We start from the raw sequence: 22,546 nt of genomic DNA on the forward strand, positions 1-22,546 counted from the left end.
TTAAAAGGGATTAACAACTCTCCAATGCTCCCTGCTGGAGAAATAATGCATGAGCCTCGTCCAAATGACATCATCTGAGATCATATTCACAATTGAGTAAGGCACTAAACAGAGCCTTGTTGAATGTGTGGGAATTGAGTTACGTCTTTGTTCTTTATGGTAACCAACCAAAGTCTGCATTACAGTAGAAGTTGTATTTTACCAGCAAATTAACAATAATTAACCAGTTTGAAAAAATACAATAAAATAAATAAAATAAAAAGAATAATTATAATAATTCAAGGTCCACTTGCTAGCATTTTCCTGGTGCTTTTAGCAGATAAGCAAGTTGTGAGTTTTGACTGAAAGCTTAAAGCTTACATCTAGCAAGTTGATTTGTTTAAAGTGGAGGTTTTTATTACATTTATGCGAAAGCACAGAAGTAGTTTTTGTTTTAATCCAACTGTAACATTTGGCCGAAAGCTCTGGAAAAAACAAGTGTTTAACCACATTTTGTAGTCTCCCATGAGAGGTGGTTGAAAGCTCAGAAAAAAGGAAGCAAGTGGACCTTGAGTTGTGCCATTTCACTATTTTTTTTAATATATTAGTATATTAACATATTAATGATAATATGACAGTAGGTAGCTGTCCTACAACACATTTGGTTGATTGATTTAATTCATTATATCATTGAAAATACTATATTCGCACATGACGCTCAAAAATGTAAAGGAATAGCACAATAAAGGTCAAAATCTTACTGTTGATGAAGTACGAGGTCCAAAAAAAGACAGAAAAATTCCATTTCACACAAAATGTACAACTCATACCTTCTCTTATGAGATACTTGATTGCACAAAACATCAAAAAAATTAAATGATTCCCTATTTCAGTAAAGGGCACAAGGAATAGTTGTGTCTTTTTGGATAAAATACCACTGTTCTAGTCCTTTTTCTATGTTAACATTTTGTCTAATCCGTCTACTGGTATTTCCGTCTTGCATCCAGATACTGTATATTTTGTATGTAGAGCCAACTCACAGTGCAATACATTACTTATAATCTGCAACAAAAGCATTAAACATGAATGATTTGAACAAAAAGTAAGACCCTGCTGTTTAATTTATATTGCTAAACAAGATTGAACTTTATTGGTAATTATGTTTCGCTTCCTACTTGCAGTGTAATGCACTTTCAGGATGTTTTCCTCTCCTGATGCATGCTAGTATTACCATTATAATTTAAGTCTTCTCATTGGAAAAAGGGTTATTTTGAAAATGGTGTCGTTTACTGCTTACATAATGTTTGGGGGAGAGCAGAGAGCTCTTTAAACCCAGAGCTTTATTTTAACTTGATAGAGGCCTGTCACCAAATATCTGGATTGTGCTTTCAGTACAGGACTGTGGGTGCTGCTATGTAGGAGGACTGTCAACAAAAGAAAAGACTACAGCGTATTTGCTTCTTTGTCCCTCAAAATGTTAGAGAATTTAAATCATCCTGCTCTTCGGTGGTGGGGTGTTCAAACACTGTACTAAAAAAGGAAAAGGATCAGAGCAGAAGAGACAAGTTTTCTTCTACTTTTACATCATCCTCGCTAAGATTAGCTCCCTTTTTTCAAATGATGAATTTCTCATTTTGGAATGAACCTCTACATAGGCAGGTAATGTGGTGACTCATAATGATCTAGATGAGACCTTGAAGCCATTAGTCTGAGTTGTGTGAATAACCATGGGCTAGAGACCTTGTGGAGGTGGACAACTCTGTCTCAACATAAGCCTCAACCTCAAAACTGAAGGATATTCACTAACAGCATAACCCAACCGCGAGAAACTAATGGAGGATCAGCTCAGCCTTCAGGGGAACCTGGGTCCCTGACTGAAGGCCAGAGAAGGGAGGAAACTTTTTTTGTCACAACACCTGTCCCCGACACTTTGGCTCCCCCTTTTGCAGCTCGGAGGTTTGTGATTGCAATACACACTGAGCTGGGGCAGCTGGTTCCATCCCCTCATTAGCCTTCACATGAATCTGGGGCTTCAGTTGGATGGCAATGATGCTCCTGGAGCCCTCTGGCTGGATGTTGTATGACTCTCTGAGGCTGACTCAGTCCAGATGCCCTGCCTTGCTGCTGCTCTTGGTTTTTCTCCAGCGAAATTAGTCTTCCCAGGCCCACGCTGTTGGAATCACCAGAGCTCGCGGTTCTGCTCGGGCACCGGGAGGAGCTGCGTGATGCCCGCTGCCTGAGGTTCTGGGAAATAGATCGATGGAGGTTCATCATGGAAGAGCTGGCTGCCATGGTGACCACCCAGGGGTGACGGATGGCTTGGTCGGCCGTCAGACGGGTGGCTGGGTCCAACGGCAGCAGGCGCTGGATAAAGTCCTTGGCCAGGTTGGACACTGAGGGCCAAGGCTGTGGAATAGAAGAAGCAGAGCAGAGTGAGTTCATGAAAAAACACCCAGCCTAGAAGATGTCAATTCAGCCTACACACACAGAGACTCTGGAACCCGCAGTCCTCTAAAATAACTGGGGTTCGTATCTATACGAGGCGCCTGCACAGATTCAAAGCCTATTCAAAGCAGGATGCAAGATTTCATTCTAACAAAGCAATAAAACTATGATCCCTGTGCTCTACAGGCCTAACAAGCAGAACTAAACTCAAAGGAAAGCTAAATGTCACTGGGCATAGGGAAGCAGCAGTCTGGGGTGAAAGAATACGAAGCCTGGGAGGTAGGACAGCCCTGCCGTATGCGTGGGATTTGGGTGCATGTTTATTCTTAGCCTGCATTAGCTTCACAATAAAGGCACCACAGATGAGCCTCACTGGGTTATTTTGCTCTTTGTTCATTCAAAAAGCAAATCATTCCCCTTGTCATGACCCAAGCTGACATTCAAGAATGCTTTGAAATCTGCCATGCCATCTTTCCAGTGGGAGAGAAGGCATCAGAATCATTATCATAATTCAGAATCATTAAATTATTCATCATGGCTTTGGTTCTTTGTCATGAAGACAACATTGTGGAGGCCTGCCTCAGGAAATTGATGACCTTTGTTCTTCTATCATATTTTAAATAAAATATTACTGATACAGACATTGAATTAGATTGACGTGGCATCAGATTAAAAGGATGGCAGAAGACAACTGAGTGTAGAGATTGGCCCGTAACACAATAACCTTTATCAGTGTTCTCTTTCTCTACATCCTGTATTGTTGGGATTCTTTGAATGAAGTCAGGTAATGATAAGCATAGTACAGAGACTGCATCCTTAATCGCTTCAATCTCACTCTCTTGTCTTTAACATGCAAAAATATTTCCACAGTCGCCCACCAATTAGCTGAGAAACATTCTACCGTGTCTGGCTGAGGAGAATAAAAGCTAAATACAGTCAAATATGTGTGTGCAAAATTCTCTCATTCTTCGCTCAACCTTGCACAGACTAAATCTCGCTCTTTAGGGAGGTCTCGCTCTCCATTTTAATCCTGAAATGCATTTCTCTCCCCCCTTTTTTGTCTCTCGCCGAGTAATGACAATTAATCAAGCATGAAATTGACAATCGCGAGACTGTTGCCGGTGAGAGGAATTCAAAGAAGCAGGGACTCGCTTATTCTCACAGTGCACTGACTGGAGAGAAGTGTGTGTGCGAGCACAGCGCAGGGTGCAGAGCCACCCGCCGAACGAGCCGTAAGAAATGCTTCTCACTCAAACTTTCTTCTCATTGTGTTGTTATTTCACACCTGAGAGGCAGGCAGAGTGACACTCGGTTTCCCTGGGAAGAAGAGAAAGTGTTTGATTGAGCTCCCACGACTAACAAGTCTGGCTTTCCTCTTCATCTCGCACTGGTGGTGATTCGGTGAGGCTCCTTATTACTGTGCCATGAAATACACATTTGATAGCAGCCGTGGCTAGCAGAGTCCCTTTGTCCTTGATCTGAAATGACGGGAACACATGACTTTCGTGCATGCTGGCTGCATACAAGAGGTGGTGAAGCCTTCACTAGCTGGGAATGATGCAGAAAAAAATCTTTGTAGAAGTAAAAGTTTGCCTCCCTCCCGCTATCCACATGGTACATCTAAAGAGACATAACTGTGTTGTTTTCCTGGAACGGAGCCACCTGCAGGAAGTTTATCTGTCTCCCTTATTTTGAACATTTTTCACGTCAAAATGCACAAAGGCTTTATTGTGTTTGGAGAAAGGGGGCAAGAGCCGGTGTTATACATCACTGTTGAGCAGAGAGCTAGCCAGAGAGGAGGGAGAGGGAGGGGGGAAGACAAGTGGAGCGCAGATATGGCATAAGGGGTGGAAAAACCTACAGGGCTTGGCTTATTGAGCAACATCTTGTTAGAGTGAATGAGAAGCTCTGCTGACTGTGTTTGCCGCGTGCTACATCTTTACCTGACAAAGCTGTAATTGCAACAAATGAAGAAAACGCTAGAAGGTTGGATTACGCTAATGTGATCACGAGGATAATGCACTTTTGAGTAATGAACTGCTCCACACGAGAGTCTCCGCCTCACAGTTGACTCAAATGTGATTCAACTGGCAGCATTTCCGGAGAAACAAAGCCAAGTTTAAATATGCCTCATCATAATGAGTCCAAATGGGGAAGGTGGCCTGTTGCTAATTCAGGTGAAAGTCGCAGCAAAACCGCAGTAATCAAAATATCAATACCCGGATGCAGGAGAGATTGGACTGTCATGTACAATAGACTGTGGCCAAGTGGATGCTGGATTTGTTCAAATGGTGCTCACTAGGGGGCAGACTGGGCTAACCGTTACCCAGGTTGCCCTGCTGCTGAGAGATGCAGATGTTTGGGTTGGGTCAGGAAAGTGTGTCTTCAATAACACAGGAGCAGAATGCAGAGGAGGTTACCAGGCTGCTGTCTCGCCTGAACTAAAGCAAGGATTTGTGCTTTACATACAAAAGGCTGCAGTGACATGAGCATGGGCACACACACACACGCACACACAGAAATCCACTTACACACACACACACACACCTCAGATGAGATGTCCTGATTCCGTGCGAGGGAAACGCTTCGTCTTAGGTGCGGCGAACGGATTGAGTGATAAGGTGTGAAAAGCCCCCAAGGCTAGACCCGCTCTTCCTCTGCCCTGCTCGTCCTCTGTCCCCTCCTTTCTTTTCCCTCCAATCTCCAACAACCTGCCATCCACCCCCCCCCCCAACTCCCCTCCTCCCTCCCACTGTTGAGTAAACACATTAGTGTGAGTCTGCACTACAGGTCTTTAGGCCAGGGGCACCTGTAGGGGGAATGTATGCATGGTGTGTTGCTAGTGCAGCAGGGAAGGGGGGTGGGGGTGGGGGATGCTAGGGAGACTGAGGGACCTGGAACGTGGGCAGGTGCCAGAGGCCGTTTGCATTTCTTAGTGAGTCTCACCTCCATCTTACTGACGAAACCCCCGGCCCACCTACACTCACACACATTTACTGCTTCTCACTATTCTGCTTCAATAAACACAAATGGTTACTGATACTCTTGGAAGAAGGTTTGTAATTGCAGCCCTTGAGTATGCATTTGCATAGCAGAGAAGAAGAGTAACTTTCAAAATCCATATATATATTTTTTTTTAAAGATTCTTTTCACCATAATTAGACAGCAGAGGTAGACAGGAAACAGGTGAGAGAGCGGAGTATGGCATGCCCCATACATATTTAGCTACTAAGGTGCTCTGACTTTCAAAATCTTTATATGTCTATCTCAAAAGATTATATACCTGAAGTTAATTCTTTTTCATCACACAGCTTTGTTGAATATTAATTTTGATCTTCCAATGACATTAGTCTGCTACTGATAACTGAAGTATTATATAACCTTATAATCTTACATATGGTTATATAGCTCTTTCACCTAGTAGAGTGACACCTGCAGTAAACTCTCGTCAATAATTACACGATTTGAAGGGGAATCATGAAAGTAAATTCATAGGTAACCAAAATAAAAAAAACATTTGTAAAGGAATTCAACAATGCAACAAAAGGAAATTACAAGTGTTTGGGTTTTATTTTGCACCTTGATTTCCCAAATTGATTTACTGAGTTATCAGATAACTGCGCTGAATAAAACCGCTTTTACGTCAGTTTGTGTTTCAGATTTGTGTTTTACTACGTTATCCAGATAACTCATGTCCTGTAATAGGGCTTAGACAAAATGTAAACTCTGTATTGTGAATGTGAAGGAGTGTCTATGTGTGTCAGCCCTGTGAACCTGTCCAGGATGCACCCTGCCACTCACCTTCTGCATATAGGGCCCATTAACACGTTTCATTAGTTTCATAATCATTTTTAAAGGATCTCTTGGTACTTTCTCATGTGATCATATCATTTGTATTGTGGTCTATATGCCCTTTTCACTGAGAGCATTTTGACATGTCACAGTAGGAAAAACACAGGTGTGAATAATAAAATGAATGATGGCTCAATTCCATTTAGCTGCTTCAGTTTCCAGGGTCCTCATATATTGCATGCTGGTCCACTGCCACACTGTCATGACTTCCTGGGAATGCGGTTAATGTTATTAGCAACACATGTGCTTTTCCTACTGTGACAAGTCAACATGTCTGCTGTGAAACAGACCTATTGTATTGACATCGCATTACACTGAGTGACATCTTTAGAGAAAAAAGACATTACTCTAGGTTATTGCAAGCAAACCAGCAAATCATTTTTCCAATTGTCCTTGTGATTTATTCAAAGTAAATTCTTTTTTTTTCTCTTGCTAAAACAACCTTACTGGATGCATTTAAGTTGCTGTAAGTACAATTCTTGCATTTCACTAAAGCACAGTCAGTGTTATCATAACTCCCTGTATGAAAGGCATCTTGTACATCTTGCTTTTCTCTGTGTCACTTCAATTGGCGGATAGCTCATTTCAAATTAAACTCTTCAAGTCAAGTTAAATATGGAGGGAATTGTTGAGGCTGTTGAAACTATTCTCGTTCTAAAGACAAGCACCCTTCTGAATGACATGAAGAACCCTTGAGATGGCAGAGGTTCACATTTTGTGGATACTTGTGAACCTTCATCACAAATTACAACATTATCATCAGTGTGTGTGTGTGTGTGTGTGTGTGTGTGTGTGTACATGTCAATCAGGGAGGGTGGATACTTGCACATGACGGAGAATAAGTGTCTTGTCAAGATGGAAATGTGATTGATGGCTGATCCATCAAGCCCCGGAGTGCTACTCAGCCATGTATGATATCTTCATATTGTCATCATATGAATTTACAGACTGATGCCTTCACTGAATCTCGGAGGGCTGTAAGATGTTATACGTGAGGACCTAAAATAAAATTAGTTTTCAGCCTATTTCCCGAGGATTTTTCTCCGCCAGTGTGGCCTACATATGAGCTGTGTCGAAAGCCACCGTAAAAAAAGTGAAATAAGCTCTCGCATAAACTCTAGAAGGATTTTGCACTATTGTTCAGTTGGTGGTCAGTGCAGCGGTAAACACAGGGATAATAGTCCAGGGCCTATGTAAGGGAGCCTCTTGTATGCCAGACTAAAATGTCAGGCTGCATCCCTGAGAATCGGGCCAGGCATAAAGCCCAGTGAATAATCCAGCCTTGGGTGTAATCAGCGTGAAAGAACAAGCCCAAACTCACCACTGAGCTTGACAGAATAGGCTGTTAAAAATACCCACTTCAGTTGTATGACAGAGGAAAGGGGGGGAAAAAAAAACATGCAGGGCCGCCTTTTCCCCATTTCGAAGCATTCTCAAAGAGCCGTACCGAGTGGAAACTCGAGACACCACAACAAACTTTTACATATCCATTCTTATGCTTTACAATGATGCAGCGGATGGGATGAAACCCCCAAAAAATCACCTTGTTACCACACCTGCACTGCGACATGCTCAGTTGAATATGTTCTACATACACCAGGCAAGGATGCTATAACGTAGCTATTTCTGGTAGCTCTAGTTGCATAATGATTAAGGTTTGAATGATTCTTGTGCAGTGAGTAGATGTAACAGCCATACCCGAACGGATGTGTTGCTAGGGTTGGATAATTGCACAAAGCGTGCACATCATTCACAACAAAGCAGATGGTGTTGAGGGGAGAACAGCGGATGTCAAAATAGAAATACCAGACAGTTTTATTTGACACTGTTTTTAAACTTTTTTGAAGCAGTGATATGCTGGAAACAGGTTTATTCAGTGGGTTTAACCTCAGCCAACCAAAGAATGACAACTGGCCAAAGAACTACAGTTTCTGGTTAAACTGCGTTCCTGAGCTTTTGTTTTGCATCCATAAAACAAAATCGGTTTCTCTTTTCGGTTCATGACAGTACAGCAGTCGGAATTATAAGACTGTCAAAATTGCATAGAAGCAGGGGTCAAGTCTACACTATGCAAAGGTTTCTGTACGGAAAGACAACGACCATATTTTCTATGAGAGAATATTTCTGAGGAACAACTTGAACAGTATGGCCAAGCTGCATGAGCTAGATATTAAAATCCATTCCATAAGACCAACATTATCTTTTGCTAAAATGCAGCAAGTAGCCCCAGATCAGACAAAACAAACAGTAAATTAAAGAGTTGTTTCTTAGGGGAAATGTTGAACGTAAAAACTGTATTGCTATTGTATATCCTTTTAATGTTTGCAAGTTAGCCAACTTGAACCCCAAAATGTTATGGCTCCTTGGTTCTGTCCATTGAGTTGTAGCACTCGCTGGACCTGCTTACATGTCCATACGGGCTACATGCCCATCCACCACCAAAACCTCTGTACACTTAGTTTTTGCATTGCGATATAAAGGGCACACTAACATTGGCATTGGTTATAAATCATGGGATGCAGAATCATCTAATATGCATGTATTCCTAAGGGATGCTGAACTGGTATTATTTTGCTTCTAGAACTTCCAGTTGCTACAAAGAAATACTTCCTGTACAAAACTAATCTCCAATCTGCAACAAAAAAAAACCAAGTAAACTTACATTTCCATGGAAACTGTATTTTCCTCTCACAATGGATCTGTAGAGCCGCATGCGACTTTCATCCTCAAACGGCATGGATCCACTCAGCACAATGTAAGTGATCACCCCCAGGGCCCACATGTCCACTGCACAGGAATAGGGTCTCCTTAGCAACACCTCAGGGGCAATGTACTCTGGAGTTCCACAGGTGGTTCTAAGGAACCAAGTCCTATCTACTCCAACATGATCTCCGGCGTCACTTCTGTCAGGGCCTGAAACCTTGGACCCTGCGCCTGTGCTGCCAAAAGTGGCCAATCCAAAGTCGGTAACAAGCAGCCTGGAGTCGGCCCCTGGGTGGTAGTACAAAAGATTCTCAGGCTTCAAGTCTCTATGGGTGATTCCCAGGTTGTGCAGGTAGCCAACCCCAGCCAGCACCATCCGGAGGGCCTGGGTTGCGTCCCTCTCTGTGAAGTGTCCCCTGCTGACAACACGGTCCAACAGCTCCCCACCTGTGGCCAATTCCAACACCATGTAAACCCGCTGCGGGAACTGAAACACCTCGATCAGCTGAATCACATTAGAGTGTCTCACTCGGTGCAGCACTGCCAGCTCCGAGGCGCACACCTCACGGCCCTCTGGGGCCTCTACCTCCATCATTTTTATGGCGAAGGGCTGGCGAGTCGCCCTGTGCTCCACACGCACAACACGGCTGAAGCTTCCTCGACCGATCAGAGCCTTGATGTCGTATCTGACAGGGCAGAAGGGAAACGATGACTCATTACAGCCTAACTATCTCATGATACACTCTTGCAAAGCACTCAATGTCCCTCACTGCAGTTGCAGCGGTGATGTATAGGAAGACATCTGCATGTTGTAAAGCTTACTGCAGCAGTCGACCAGGCAAATTCATATACATGTACATATGTATATACAGTATATATGAACAAGGTCATACCTCATATAAGCTGTGACTAATTAGATGTAGAGAGAGAGTTGCACCTCTCTTAAAGACGTCAGTTTCCTTGCTTTAATTGTTTCTGCACTTTCATCTGACAACTACAGGAAGACAGTCTAGTCTTAATTAGTAATTTCACCTTGTGGTGTGCTGCAAATTATCTATTTTTGAATAAAAGGCTGCTCACAGTGTTAAGATAATATCACTTATTTACAGTGCAGCCACAGTCATTAAGCATTTATTTTTTACTTTTTATTTTTTTAACACAATAAATTACTTGATGAGTGACCTGCTTTTTTTATACTAAATTTCAAGTGTGATTAGACCAACAAGTTTTTGTATCGTTGTTCATTTTTTATTTATTTTTGTTTTTAGACACATTTTCACATAACTGATGTTGTAACAAAAGATAATTACAGACAGTTTAACAACAAAACAGAGCTTTGTATTACCACACTGCAATTAATTAAATTTTACGATTGCGTTCAACACTATTAGTGTTATCTAAAATATATATTTTTTGTATATTGAGATTTAATTCTTACTATTGATATTTACCTTGCTGTCACACGTGGATCAAACTTGTCCTTATACTTGGCAGCTTTGTCCTGGTGCCGTCCATCCCTGAGAGTCTGCTGTTGGATGTTTGATGGTGGATGAAGATTCTTAACGCTGGTGGAAAACCATGGACTTTTTTGCTTCTCTGGGCGCTTCTTCGGCTCATCATCATCATGTGCTTTACTAAAGGCCACAAGCGATTGCACTACACTTACATAGCCCTTCTTAGATGCCTCAGGCAGCACTTTACTGTTCCCACAGCCCATCACTCAGACGCAACTAGCCATCGGCGGAGGGAACAGAAAATTCCTACATCTGCTGTTAACTGAATGTAGCCTAGAAATGAGAATGAAAGCCTACATGGCTGAAGCTTGTTTCTGCATAACCACAGCATGTTAACAGCCACAGCATGCTCCTCCTACCCAGCAGGTAGGAGGTTGGCAGGTGTGTGATAAAAGTGTCAGGTAAACATAATCTGTTTGAAGCTATTGTCACTCCGCTTACAGTAGATTACCACAATGATCACAGCCTGAAGAAGTCAATTGTGAGAGGAAGAACCTCAACAAAGATTCCAGTCACACAACAGTAACATTGGGACATGTAGCCACATAAAATATTCCTTAAACTCACTACAAGGAGTCTTTAATTAGTTATGAAAGCGTCCCAATGTAATACTGATGCATCTATATGACCTACATATACAAAAAATACCATCAGTGCGAACACTGACTATTTCTGTGTAGTCTTGATACCTCCCATCAGTTCAGATTCGGTTGGATTCCTCTTGAAATCAATGAAGCGAAACGGTAGAAACACGACCGCTTTTGTCCACAGTGGCCACCAGAATCAACAAGTTACTTTTAGGGGCTTTAAATGATTTTAAAATGCTGTTCGATCAACTTCATTGGCCCAAATGTAGGTTAATTGGCACCACCGTAGTTTCTCCTCAATGCTTGGAAAAGGAGGGTGAGGCGAAGGTTGTAATCTGCAACTACACTGCTAGAGGCCACTAAACCTAAAGTTGGTGGAGAATTTTTAAATTGTGTGGTACTGATAAATAAATGATTCTTCAACCACTGTCAGCAGCACGTAACACTTAAATGATCTTCTTGGAGTCAGATCAATTTGTATTACATTTACGCAGAGATAAAGCACCCATATACAGTTCATCCACTCAAACCAACACTAGTAACAGGAAGAACTATAACTTATTACTATAAAAGTGAAATATAGCATACCGCATTGTGTAATTGACTTTTGTCCCCCCTGTATTTCTTACTGGTAGCAGATTGTGCCTCATTGTGTCAGGAACTAATACGGAACATGTTCATTGTATTGTTTGTATTGTTGAGCGCAGTATGTCATACAGTGTTCCTGTCAAACCTATGACTAGTGCTAAGCTACTTTTTCTATTTTCTGCATTATGTTGTGCTGCTGTCATCATGTGTCCATAATCTTCAGAGAACGGAGGAGGGAAGGAAAAAAAATAACACACAGCCTCCTCTCCCTGCCTGCCTCTGCCCTGCACATTGTTTAAAAGAGCTAAACCTTGCAGAAAGTGAAGCCGCCACAAAAACATGCACATATTTATTCATATGAGACTGCAGAGTGGAAGCAAGGGATCAAAAAGAGGGAAGAAGCACCTTTTTACCACAAGTAGTGTGTTGTACACTGAGTTTAAATTATTATTTTTCACTTGAGCAGTGCAGAAATAATGTGGTTATATGAGGTTTGTATAATGAGTTCATGTTAATGAATAAATTGAGAGCATGTTTGTGTATTTAGAAGGACGTGCAGAACCTGCTTCCAAAACAAAATATATTGAAAAAGTCCTATGGACTTACAATTTATGTTACTTTAAACAAATAATGGTTTATGCAACATGCTTTTTTTATTTTATGATTTAGTGACAACTTCAAATCTGCGCTCTTATCGCTTGTTTGTTCATTTTCATACATCAGACATGTCAATCAAAACTTTGCAACTTCTTTTCTTCATTTAATTTTCTTGTTTAATTCATTGAAAGATAAGTGCTGCTGTTTCTGCACGAGGAAAATGCACCATTCCATGTGTGCTGGGAGGATTATTCCCACTAAAGGCCTACCAGATGCTGAGTGTTTAGAAGCAGCAAATGGAAAAGCTTTCAGGAAAGGAGAAGCGGTTTAATCTCTATTATGTTATATCCATTGGCAGTTAAGAGAGGGGAAATGTTTATTCGTATGAAAATGTCATAGATGCTATTATACTTTGCTGTGCCTTTTCAAAGGTGTAAATGGTCTTGTCATTGAACAGAAAAGCAGGCTGCATCATCAGTTGCTTGTCTGCTTCAGCTTTTCCTTTTTTCTTTTAGAGGAGCCAAAGGGGATGCTGGGCCTATCAGTCTGTTCTGCTGTCACACACTGCCTATGCCTTCTCAAAGGACTGCAAACACACACACACACACACAGGAAGAGACAGACAGAGAACCCCCACGCCCCCATACACAGACACAAAGAGCCAACAGAGGATAGACATCACATCAGCACTGAGGTGGTAAATCGCCCTTCAGAAGCCTTCCTCAAGGGAGTCAGCAGTTCAGCGTTTATCGAACCACTATCTGATTACTAAAGGGCTGTCCTCGGTTATAAATGAACCCACAACATGTGTGTGGTATTGGTAACGCTGGGGCCTTGGGAGTAAAAGTCATTATGGGCTGCTGCGAATCAGTTTAGGCCAGAAGAGCGGTCAGAGCGCAGCTGCCACTTGCCAGTCAGTTCATTACTGTTGTTATTGTAGTCGGAGGATGTGATACCTGTGTGTGAGAGGAGTGGACTAGAGCAAGAGCAAACTAAAAGCTGTGGATTGAAGTGTCTCACAAGCACGAGCCGAGTAAAAAGGCTACGAAAGAGCTGTTGTTCCCAGGTTGAAATAATGAAAAAATGCGCTTGAAAAAAGGAAAATGTTTCAATGAACACTTGAACTTTGAAAATGTACGCTTTAGGTGGGCGAGACAGTATGGAGCCTATTTCTGGTGTGCACTTAACATCACAGCAGGGATGATTGGAAACAGCATATTAAAAAACTTAGAGCTTTGTACCTCCCAGAGGTTGCATAATTCATCAAGACTTTCCTGCATTACCTCGCCTGAGACCCTTATCCTCAGTATACAAAGTCAAACTCAAAAGCATGTGGTTTGGACTAGGCCCCTTAGTTCTGATTAAGGGAAATCGAATGCTAAAGCATTCAGTTATATTTAGACTTCCAACTTTGTAGCAATAGTTTGGGATAGACCCTTCCCTATTTTAACATTACAGTGCCCCGGTGCACAAGGCAAGGTCCATAAAGAAATGGTTTTCCGGTTTCGATGTGGAAAAAACTTTAGACAGAGCCCTGACCACAACCACATCAAACACCTCTGGGATGAATTGAAATGTCAACTGCGAGCCAAGAGTGATAAGACTTGTATTAGCAGATTAATGTCCATGGTTTCAAAAAAGACGTTCAGCAATCACACATGGTGTCCACAGACTTTTCACCTTCCACCTTCTATCTTAAAGAATCTCAACAGTAATGGCTTTTACAATGCTATAATGAACTTCAGGCGTTTTAGAGAAATAATTGTCCTGTGAAGGAAACATTTGCATCTTTGCATTTTGCTTTTTTGCTTCATGTGCCTCTAAAACTGACTTAACAATAAGTCTGAACACACTTTAATGACACCAACAAATTACTTGTCACTCCACTCATTGTTTTTCATGAACTGGATGAACCTTAATGTATCTGGAAGTCTGTCAGTGCACAGATGATGCTCTAGCTATCCTTTACACACCTGTGTCATGTTCATATTACCCTTTTTTTTGTTATGTTTCATGTCCTTAAATCCTGTGCACACCAGATAAGTACCTCCAGAGAGACCATGCGTGGACTGATAAAATAACACCGCTGCTGTTGATCAGTCTCTGAGATTTGCTCTCCCATCCATGATGGGCCAAGCCCCCTCATTGCACTGAGCCCACAAGCAGCATTATCCTGCTGGTTAATTAAACCCATCCACGATTCATCAATGGAACACTGGCCTGTAATTGTTGTTTCGCAGAGAGATACAAATAAGTGGAGAGCTGGACACAAGAAGCATGTATGCTTATTACAAGCTGTGGAGGGCAGGACAAATCAATGCTTGAGGAGAATACTTGTTTTTTTTTCCCATGTCAGGACATTTAAACGCAGCCTACCTTAATACAACACTGTGGAATGAGCCCCGACTGCACACAGCTATGCGGCAATAAAGCAGGGCTGCTGAGCACAATGGTAGCGAAACAAAACTAATTACAGTGACAAGTGAGGCAGGCGCCAGGTCTGTCAACAGAAGGGGAGGATGCTACATCTCCCAAAGGCAAGACCCTTTGGGACAGCTGACGGATACTCTAATTTTCTTTTCTGTGAAGAGCTCGGAGGTGGCCAAGGCACGCCAGACAAATTGTCTGTGACGTCTTGATTGAACAAATCATGAACGTTACGCGAGTTGGCAAAATTGGATTCAGTTGACAGATACAGTCACCTGCCCGGGCAGCGCTCTGATGTCTGGCCATGGACTCACACGTGTAATTAATGAACAGCTCTTCTAATTACTCTTTAGCAGACAGAGGGATAAAGAAAACAACTGAGGGAGGGTCAAGTGGTCTAATAACTCTGATTTTGTAGAGCCATTGGGCTGTGCCTTGTAAAGGCAATGTGTCATATCCCTACAGAGATGTTCCATTCACCTCTTAAATTTAACGTACAACTATGCCTTAAAATCATTCTTGGATGTTTGCTTACACTTGCCATCATCTCAAAGAAGAGTAAACTCTTCTGTATGGACACAAACTATTTGACATTTTAGACAGATCTTTTCAAATTTACAGCTTGACCTCTGAGAAAAGTTTACTTCCAAAGGCTCTTAGGTGAACAGCCGGTGTTTCTCTCTCCATGACTCAGAGACCACAATTTATAACCATCAGACTTGACCTTTAAAATCACCTGGTGGCAAGGGGAGAAATATTAAAACTCTTCCCCAAATAAAGACTGTATGACAGAATGTGTGCACACTTCTCAAGCTGCAGTATACTATCCTTCACAAAAAAGCATATTTGAAATGAATGTTTTTACTTGTTAAATGTCCAAAAACCATGTGCCTGAAATGAGAGTTTTTATGACAAAATGTCCAACACTATTTTTTTTCTTACTTTTTACAAAGTTCATTCTTGAGTTTTTGATCATTTCCCATGATCGTCATCAGCAGATGGAGTTTGCCCAGTTGTCACAGGAATTGTAAATTTTCCTTGAAAACAGAAGTTAAAAATCTCACCACAAGGTCCATTTAATATCGGTTCTGGAGCTTTCAGTCTTATAACATGATCTTTCACATGGAAAACATGGATGAGAAGTCATTACCTCATATAAAATGGAAATTTGAACGCCTACAATGTCTTGACAACTTGGCAAACACTATTTTCTGATGGTGACCATGTGATATGATCAAAGGCTCTGGAACTGCTACTAAATGCACCACATGGTCAGACTGTTTTCTGTCTTTATTTGTGAATTTCTGTGATATTACATGTGAAATGGATGATGTTTTTTAATTTTTCCAATATCATGTGAATGTATTCATTTTAAACACTATATATTTGTTTTATTTTATTTTATTTTATGTTTTATCATTAGCTTTCCTTCTAGGGCATAGGGTGGCTTTAACACAATATTAATAAAAAAATATAATTTCATAATTTGAATTTTTATCATGAATATATTTCTTTATTTCTTTCTTTCTTTCATTTGAGTAGAATTGAATTATTATTAAATGCCAAACTACAAGAAAGTAATTAACATGACAATATGGATAGCTGCTTAAAAATGATTACATTTTAATAATGAATAATAAAAGAGTGTATTATAATGTGCACAAATGTGGCAACAGCTTTAAATGATCTGACACATACTTTTACAAAATAAATGCTTTTTTGAAACTGAGTCATTTTAAGGCCTCAGCTTACAGAACAGCTATGCTGCTGGGGATAGACTAATCCTCACTTTTGAAATATTGACTGATAAATTTGAGGAAGCAACATTTTTCTCAAACAGATATATCGCGTTTTTATGGGAGAAGTCTTCAATTATTTAGTCACCCAGTGGCAGAAACTTCAGAGTTTGAAGTGATGGAAATCTAATATCTGTATCACATCCATCAAGCCTTGAGGGAAGTTATTCAAACGGAGGATTTGCTTCCAAGAGACGAGCACACACACTCCTCTCACCATGAACACCAAAATTTAATTTGAAAATGGGCAGAAGGATTATTCCCATTATCCTGCTCCCAGACACTCATTTTTAAATGACAGACAGAAATATGCAAGTGGCTGTAATTATATTGCGAGCACAGAAAGGTTTTTCTTTTTCTCCCCCCACCCTTTGATTTTACCGGTGGTGGTTTTTAGACGGTGTTATTGGTCACTGCATGGGAGTTTAATCAACCAGGCATTCATTTTCATATTAGCACCTCAGAAAGATTTTGAATGCAAGTTGATTATTAGTGTGATTATCTGTTTTATAACAAACATTGGAGAGAAGAACATGGTGTATGTATGTGTGACACATTTACAGCATGGGTGCAGTAATGACCAGAAAAATACAGGATTTGAGTTTTATGCAATAGTTTGTTTTTGTTTGACGTAACTTTTTTCCCAATTCAGACACACACACAGACACACACACACACACACACACACACACACACAGCAACTTTCTTTAATGCAAGTATCTGATTGATCAAGATAAACCTCAGCTGTGCTGCTAATTCCTGTATAAGAGCACAGAAAGCTGTGCTTTATTGTTGCCATGCCAATACCAACTGGAGAGCCGTTCAGTAATCGTTCTCCTTCTCACTTGTTTTATTACTTAGAGGAAAAATTCTCAGTCAGTACACGTGCATTTCAAGATTTGTATAAAAGTCATGAAACCCCCCGGGATGTTCTCTAAAGGGAACATTTCATTTTTTATAAACTTAGTTATTTCATAATTTGCCTATCATTCTCACTGATTGTACAATTTACCTACCGGCATCATGTTTGTGATATGTGGAAGAGTACAGCAAGCAATACAAGTAATGTGAAGTAAGATAAACAAAGGGAAGTGAATTCAAAAGTGTCCATGACAGGCCTACTGTCAATGTTAGATTTTTCACAAAGAAGTTAGGTACAGATATTCATGTGGCCCAGGGGATGAACTGAAAGGACTTTTCCATAATCAGGGTTTATTTTATGTAAAATGTCTCTAAGGTGAGGATTTCCATTCACGCCCCCCTCAGGGTGTATAAACGTTTGTGATCCCTTAACTTTTACTGTAGCGCCACCATAAGGTCAAACTTTAAAAAAAAAAAAACTGGTTAATGACTAAATACTCTATAACATTCCCATGAGCACTTTGTGTTTAGTGCCAATTATTCTTCTGATAGAACTGCTCATACACATGTGACAGGGGATTGCGAGGAATATTGATTGCCTATAAAGGGTTATGAAGGGAGTGATGAAATGGATAACTTCTGACACCTTATCTCACTTGCCATAAGGGTCTCCATTGGTTAGCCTATTCTATGTGAATGTTGCCAAGTCCCCAGATAAAAATAATAATAATGATTGATGAGTAGAACATCCCAACTGAAATAAATGGTAGCTAAAACTATGACAATACAAATAAGTTTACAGCTTTTTCAGTAATTATTATTAACTTGGAAGCCGTAATATCTTTTCAGCTGCTTCATTGTTTTTTGACTTCTATTACATATTCAAGTACATCACAAATTTAAGGTTATACAACAGAAATAAAAGGGACAGAAACACCACTGGGATTTAGCAAAGCCACTGCAGGAGTTTTGCGAGTAAGGACTTGATAAAAGTTGGTCTAAATCTTATCTTTGGTGGACTTTATGTGTCACCTCATCAGTACATTGAAACATTGTGAGGGAGGGAAATGGAAAAAAGAAGAAAGCAACCTATGTTTCGCAGGAGTTTTTATAGGTCTTCCTTAACAGAAGGTTGAGTTGTTTTGGAAGAGGGTATGAACAACTTTTTTCTGTGTGATGTGTACAGATGACGTTCCATCATTTAGCTGAAGCATGCAGAAACCTTAACTGTGATAATGGGACTTTGGTACTGCTGACAATGCCTGGCTGTCCCTCTCACCTCTCAGCATTGCTGTCAAACCCATAATCACAGTAATGAACGCCCTCTCAGGTGCTATAATACGCCATACTGAAAGCTGTTATCTCTCTACGGTCTTATCATCTCCCAGCAGCTCTACCGTGGAATATATGCCTCTGGGGGGAAAAAATAGACTCATGCAGTTAGGCGACTTACTATCAGGTGAAATCATTGCTGCCTACTCGGTGAGCACGAGGTGTCAATATGGAGTCTACAGGAAGCATCTATCTTGGTGGAGTGACTGCATGTGAGCTGCTTGGCCTTAGAGGTTGTGCTTCTGTCTAATGTAAGGTAAGGCAATGCGAGTGTAGGCCCAGGTGATGTTAGAATTAATCATTTTATGTAAAGCAGTGATTGTAATGGGTACAGCTACTATGCAGCTCCAGCAGGGAATGAGATCCTTTCAGAAGCCAAAGCGGGGATTCTGTAATCAAGGCACGCTCATTTTTTAAGTTAGCAGTGCTACAGTGGACTGAAGGCTGAAGACAGATGTTGCAGCATACAGTACTGCTGGGGTTGCAGTGTTGCTGATAGTGCACAGAGGTATAGTCCACCAGAATATTTGATCCTTCCAGCATGCACGGATTTGATGATGGATAGTAGAAAAGATTTTGTAGACGTGTAAGACTCCATTTACACTCTGTGCATCTTAGGTGGATCGGATTGGCTATCCAAAAGCAAAAAAAGCCAAGTGTAAATGCGACCAAGAGACATTAAAGGATGGATTTGAAATCGGATGGGGCTCGGGAGAGCTGGTCGTCCACTAATCAGAAGGTTGGTTGATCTTCACTCTGTATGTCAAAATGTCCTTGGGCAAGCTACTGAACTCCAAATTGCTCCCGATGCTGCGCCATCAGTGTGTGAGTGCGTATTAAATGGGATTAGTTAGTTAATGATGATGCTGAGCAGTTGGCACCTTGCATGGCAGTCTCTGCCAACAATGTATGTGTATGTATGTGTGTGAATGGGTGAATGTGACGTAATGTAAAGCGCTTTGTGTGGTCGGAAGACTAAATAGGCACTATATGAATGCAACCATTTACCATGACCCGATATGTGTTATAGCAGTATGTTGATTTTATTATGCATACATAATAATAATATTTACTACTCGCAAGTGTAACTACATCAGTAAGTGATCTGTGGACTATGGCAGATGAAATAACACCAAAATGGCATAAAATTAGACATTGCTCCCTGCATCATAGAGAGCATCAGGATGAAAATGGATAGTGATTTTAACACATAGCAACGGTCATACAGAATGCTTAATGTGCTGGTGTAGGTATTAGGGAGGAAAGATGAAACCTTTTGTCTTGCTTCAAGTTAATTCTGTGAATCATCCATGCATATACATATATTATCAGCTACCTAGCCTAAACTTGTGTCAGATCTGTATTTATTTATTTATTTATTTTTTGACTTAGCCTTATTTTTGCTGCTTAATTTCCCCTCAGGATCAACAAAGTAAGTATCTTTCTATCTATCTTTCTATCTTTCTATCTATCTATCTATCTATCTATCTATCTATCTATAACTGCTGTTACAAATGCTAAAGTGCATAAGTCACCAAAGAGCTTGAGCTACATTACCACCATCCTCTGGAGTGGGGTAAATCCTGAAAAAGCCAAGCTTTATGTAATCTCATTTGTGATTTGCCGATGTATATATGCGGCACCATGTAAACAAACCTGTATTATATTGCATCTGGATTTTATCCGGATATGAGACACTTGAAATGAAATTGATAGTTACAATAACTGATGTTTCTAAAAGCATATATATGAGTATATTTCAAAGAGAAGTAGGTCCACTCACGCATGACAGAAGTGACCCTTTACCTTGCCAATAATTGAGCTTCAAATCCTTCCAAATCAGCTGTCACATCCTTCAGTGTTTGTTCCGTACTAGACAGATTCAATTGTCAAAAATAACGACAATTTAATCTGGTTTAGCCATAATTGCGGCTCATTGATTGATAATTGTTTTGATTGACGTGCTGTGAGACACTAATTGGGAGCTTCTGGAGTTATGAGAGGAATTAGCAGTTGCCTTTGTCCCCCTGTTCCTTCAGACTTTGATCATTATGATGTACGGCAGGTTGATTGACAGACAGATGAATGGAGTCTGCCAATTTTACTTGAGTGTGTGAAGACAGAATCACTAATGTGCACACATCAAACTCACACATGCATGCAGGGTCTCTCAAACATCAGTGGTAAAAAACAAATATTCATCCTAAAAACCCTAAAAAGTAGCAATACAATTTTCACTGATTTTCACTATAAAATACCTGCATTTGGTTGCAGCAGCTATTAAATCTATGTTCGTGTGTAAAGTCCTTTCTAATGTTACTACTAGCTGGTTTCAAACTTGGGATGTGGCATCAAAACCTAAGAAATGTCTTAGCTAGTAAACTGTGTAAATCAGTTGCTGTGGCACCATCACTGTAGCATAACAATTGGTAACATAACTTCCAAAAAGAACAGGTTTATGGGCCAAGCAAGATATTCAATTTAAAGTCCCCCTCCTTTCAAAAATGTTTTCCTTCTTGTTCCTACATTTGGACGTTTTAGCTTCACTGTGCAGAATGATGTATATACAGAGTTTGATACTAGAAGGATGTTTTTACATTCATCTGCTAGAAGTGGAAAGTTTAAGGGGCGGGGCCTATGGAGCTGATTTGTGACATCACAAACATTTTGGAATCCAATCATAGTCCAGTATGCAATTTATACAAGGGTAATGTAGAAACTTGAAACTACCAGTGCACATACAGTGAAATAGGAGACACATTGTGTCTGGCAGGAAAACCTATTAACAAAATTAGCATTTTCATAGATCTAGAACTTTTTATGAGGGAGAAGGAGCAGATACATTTTTAAAGATTTTAATGTGGAAATTATACCTTTTTTAATGCATACTAACATACATTATTGACACACATTATTGTTCTAAGCATACTATTTGTATATGTTGTAATCATGTCTGGAAAAGATCTTCAACAATCCTTTGAAACAAACATTTTTCTATGCATATAAATATAAAGCAAAGTAATTTCTTCATTTACAGAGTGTATATGGGATTACTACACTAAACTAACTCACTTTAGTCATTAACATTTTTTGCTAAATGTTTTGTAGTTTGAAGTTTATTGTATATATATTGTATGTATAACGCTTTCCCATTTTACTGTTATTAAACATATCTGAGCTGAAACTTTATCAAAATTATGTCAACAATATTTCTCATCTAAATGGGTCATATTCACATTCATAGCTTGAATTTCTGCTTTGAGGTTTGTGCTGAACCCTCAAAAAAAGACAAAGACAACATACCCACAGAGAAAAGCTCCAACCACTCAGCTGCAGCCTAGGCCACAACCTTTCCAAAGCCTCTGCGCAATTCATTTGATCCATGATTCCATGAGTCAAAGGCCAAACACTAACCTTTCACAATGACAGGACCATGGGGGGAATCATGACATAGACAGAAGATCATCTCCTGCTACAGCTCCAGGTTAAAGACACAAAACAATGGCAGAGCAATCCTCACTCTATCTCAGTCTGACCAACACTGCACTCTTATTTTTATTTTAAAAGAGCTATTTCCAAATTATAGAAATAACTGACATGGTTTGACTGCATATTAGCTTGTTCCAGAAATTCTTCCTCTAAAATATTTGGAGCATTTGGCTTTATTCAAAGATGTGCTCCCTTTGAAACATTGAAGCATGTGAAACATAATTGAAAACAAGTGAAATGATCTCAACCCAGGGGCATTTTTCTCCATTTTAAATAAAACAAGAAAACATTTGTATTACTGTGGTACTTAAAGTTAATAGTTCCTGTCAAAAGGTATCAAGTAAGCAAGATGGAAATGGAAAGTTCCACAGATAAT

The 22,546-nt window shown here is 40.3% G+C and overlaps 1 protein-coding gene across 1 annotated transcript; it reads right to left on the reverse strand.

Annotated features, from left to right (window-relative positions):
* Window positions 1–1,986: 1,986 nt before the first annotated feature.
* LOC127369817 (serine/threonine-protein kinase H1 homolog) lies at window positions 1,987–10,696 on the reverse strand. Its single transcript, XM_051411554.1, has 3 exons — window positions 10,431–10,696; window positions 8,939–9,665; window positions 1,987–2,385 (listed from the first exon to the last, which is right to left on the reverse strand). Exons 1-3 carry the CDS (start codon window positions 10,694–10,696, stop codon window positions 1,987–1,989), a joined length of 1,392 nt encoding a protein of 463 aa, XP_051267514.1.
* Between the last annotated feature and the right edge of the window lie 11,850 nt (window positions 10,697–22,546).

The sequence above is a fragment of the Dicentrarchus labrax genome, unplaced genomic scaffold (assembly GCF_905237075.1).
Source record: "Dicentrarchus labrax unplaced genomic scaffold, dlabrax2021, whole genome shotgun sequence".
NCBI lineage: Eukaryota > Metazoa > Chordata > Actinopteri > Moronidae > Dicentrarchus > Dicentrarchus labrax.

What these genes read in the sequence shown, in the direction of transcription:
- LOC127369817 (XM_051411554.1), bottom strand. Translation starts at nt 10,696, where the DNA reads ATGGGCTGTGGGAACAGTAAAGTGCTGCCTGAGGCATCTAAGAAGGGC. An exon ending in GATCCACGTGTGACAGCAAG is followed by an intron (nt 9,666 to 10,430) that starts GTAAATATCAAT and finishes CTGCCCTGTCAG; the next exon opens with ATACGACATCAAGGCTCTGA. An exon ending in AATACAGTTTCCATGGAAAT is followed by an intron (nt 2,386 to 8,938) that starts GTAAGTTTACTT and finishes TCTATTCCACAG; the next exon opens with CCTTGGCCCTCAGTGTCCAA.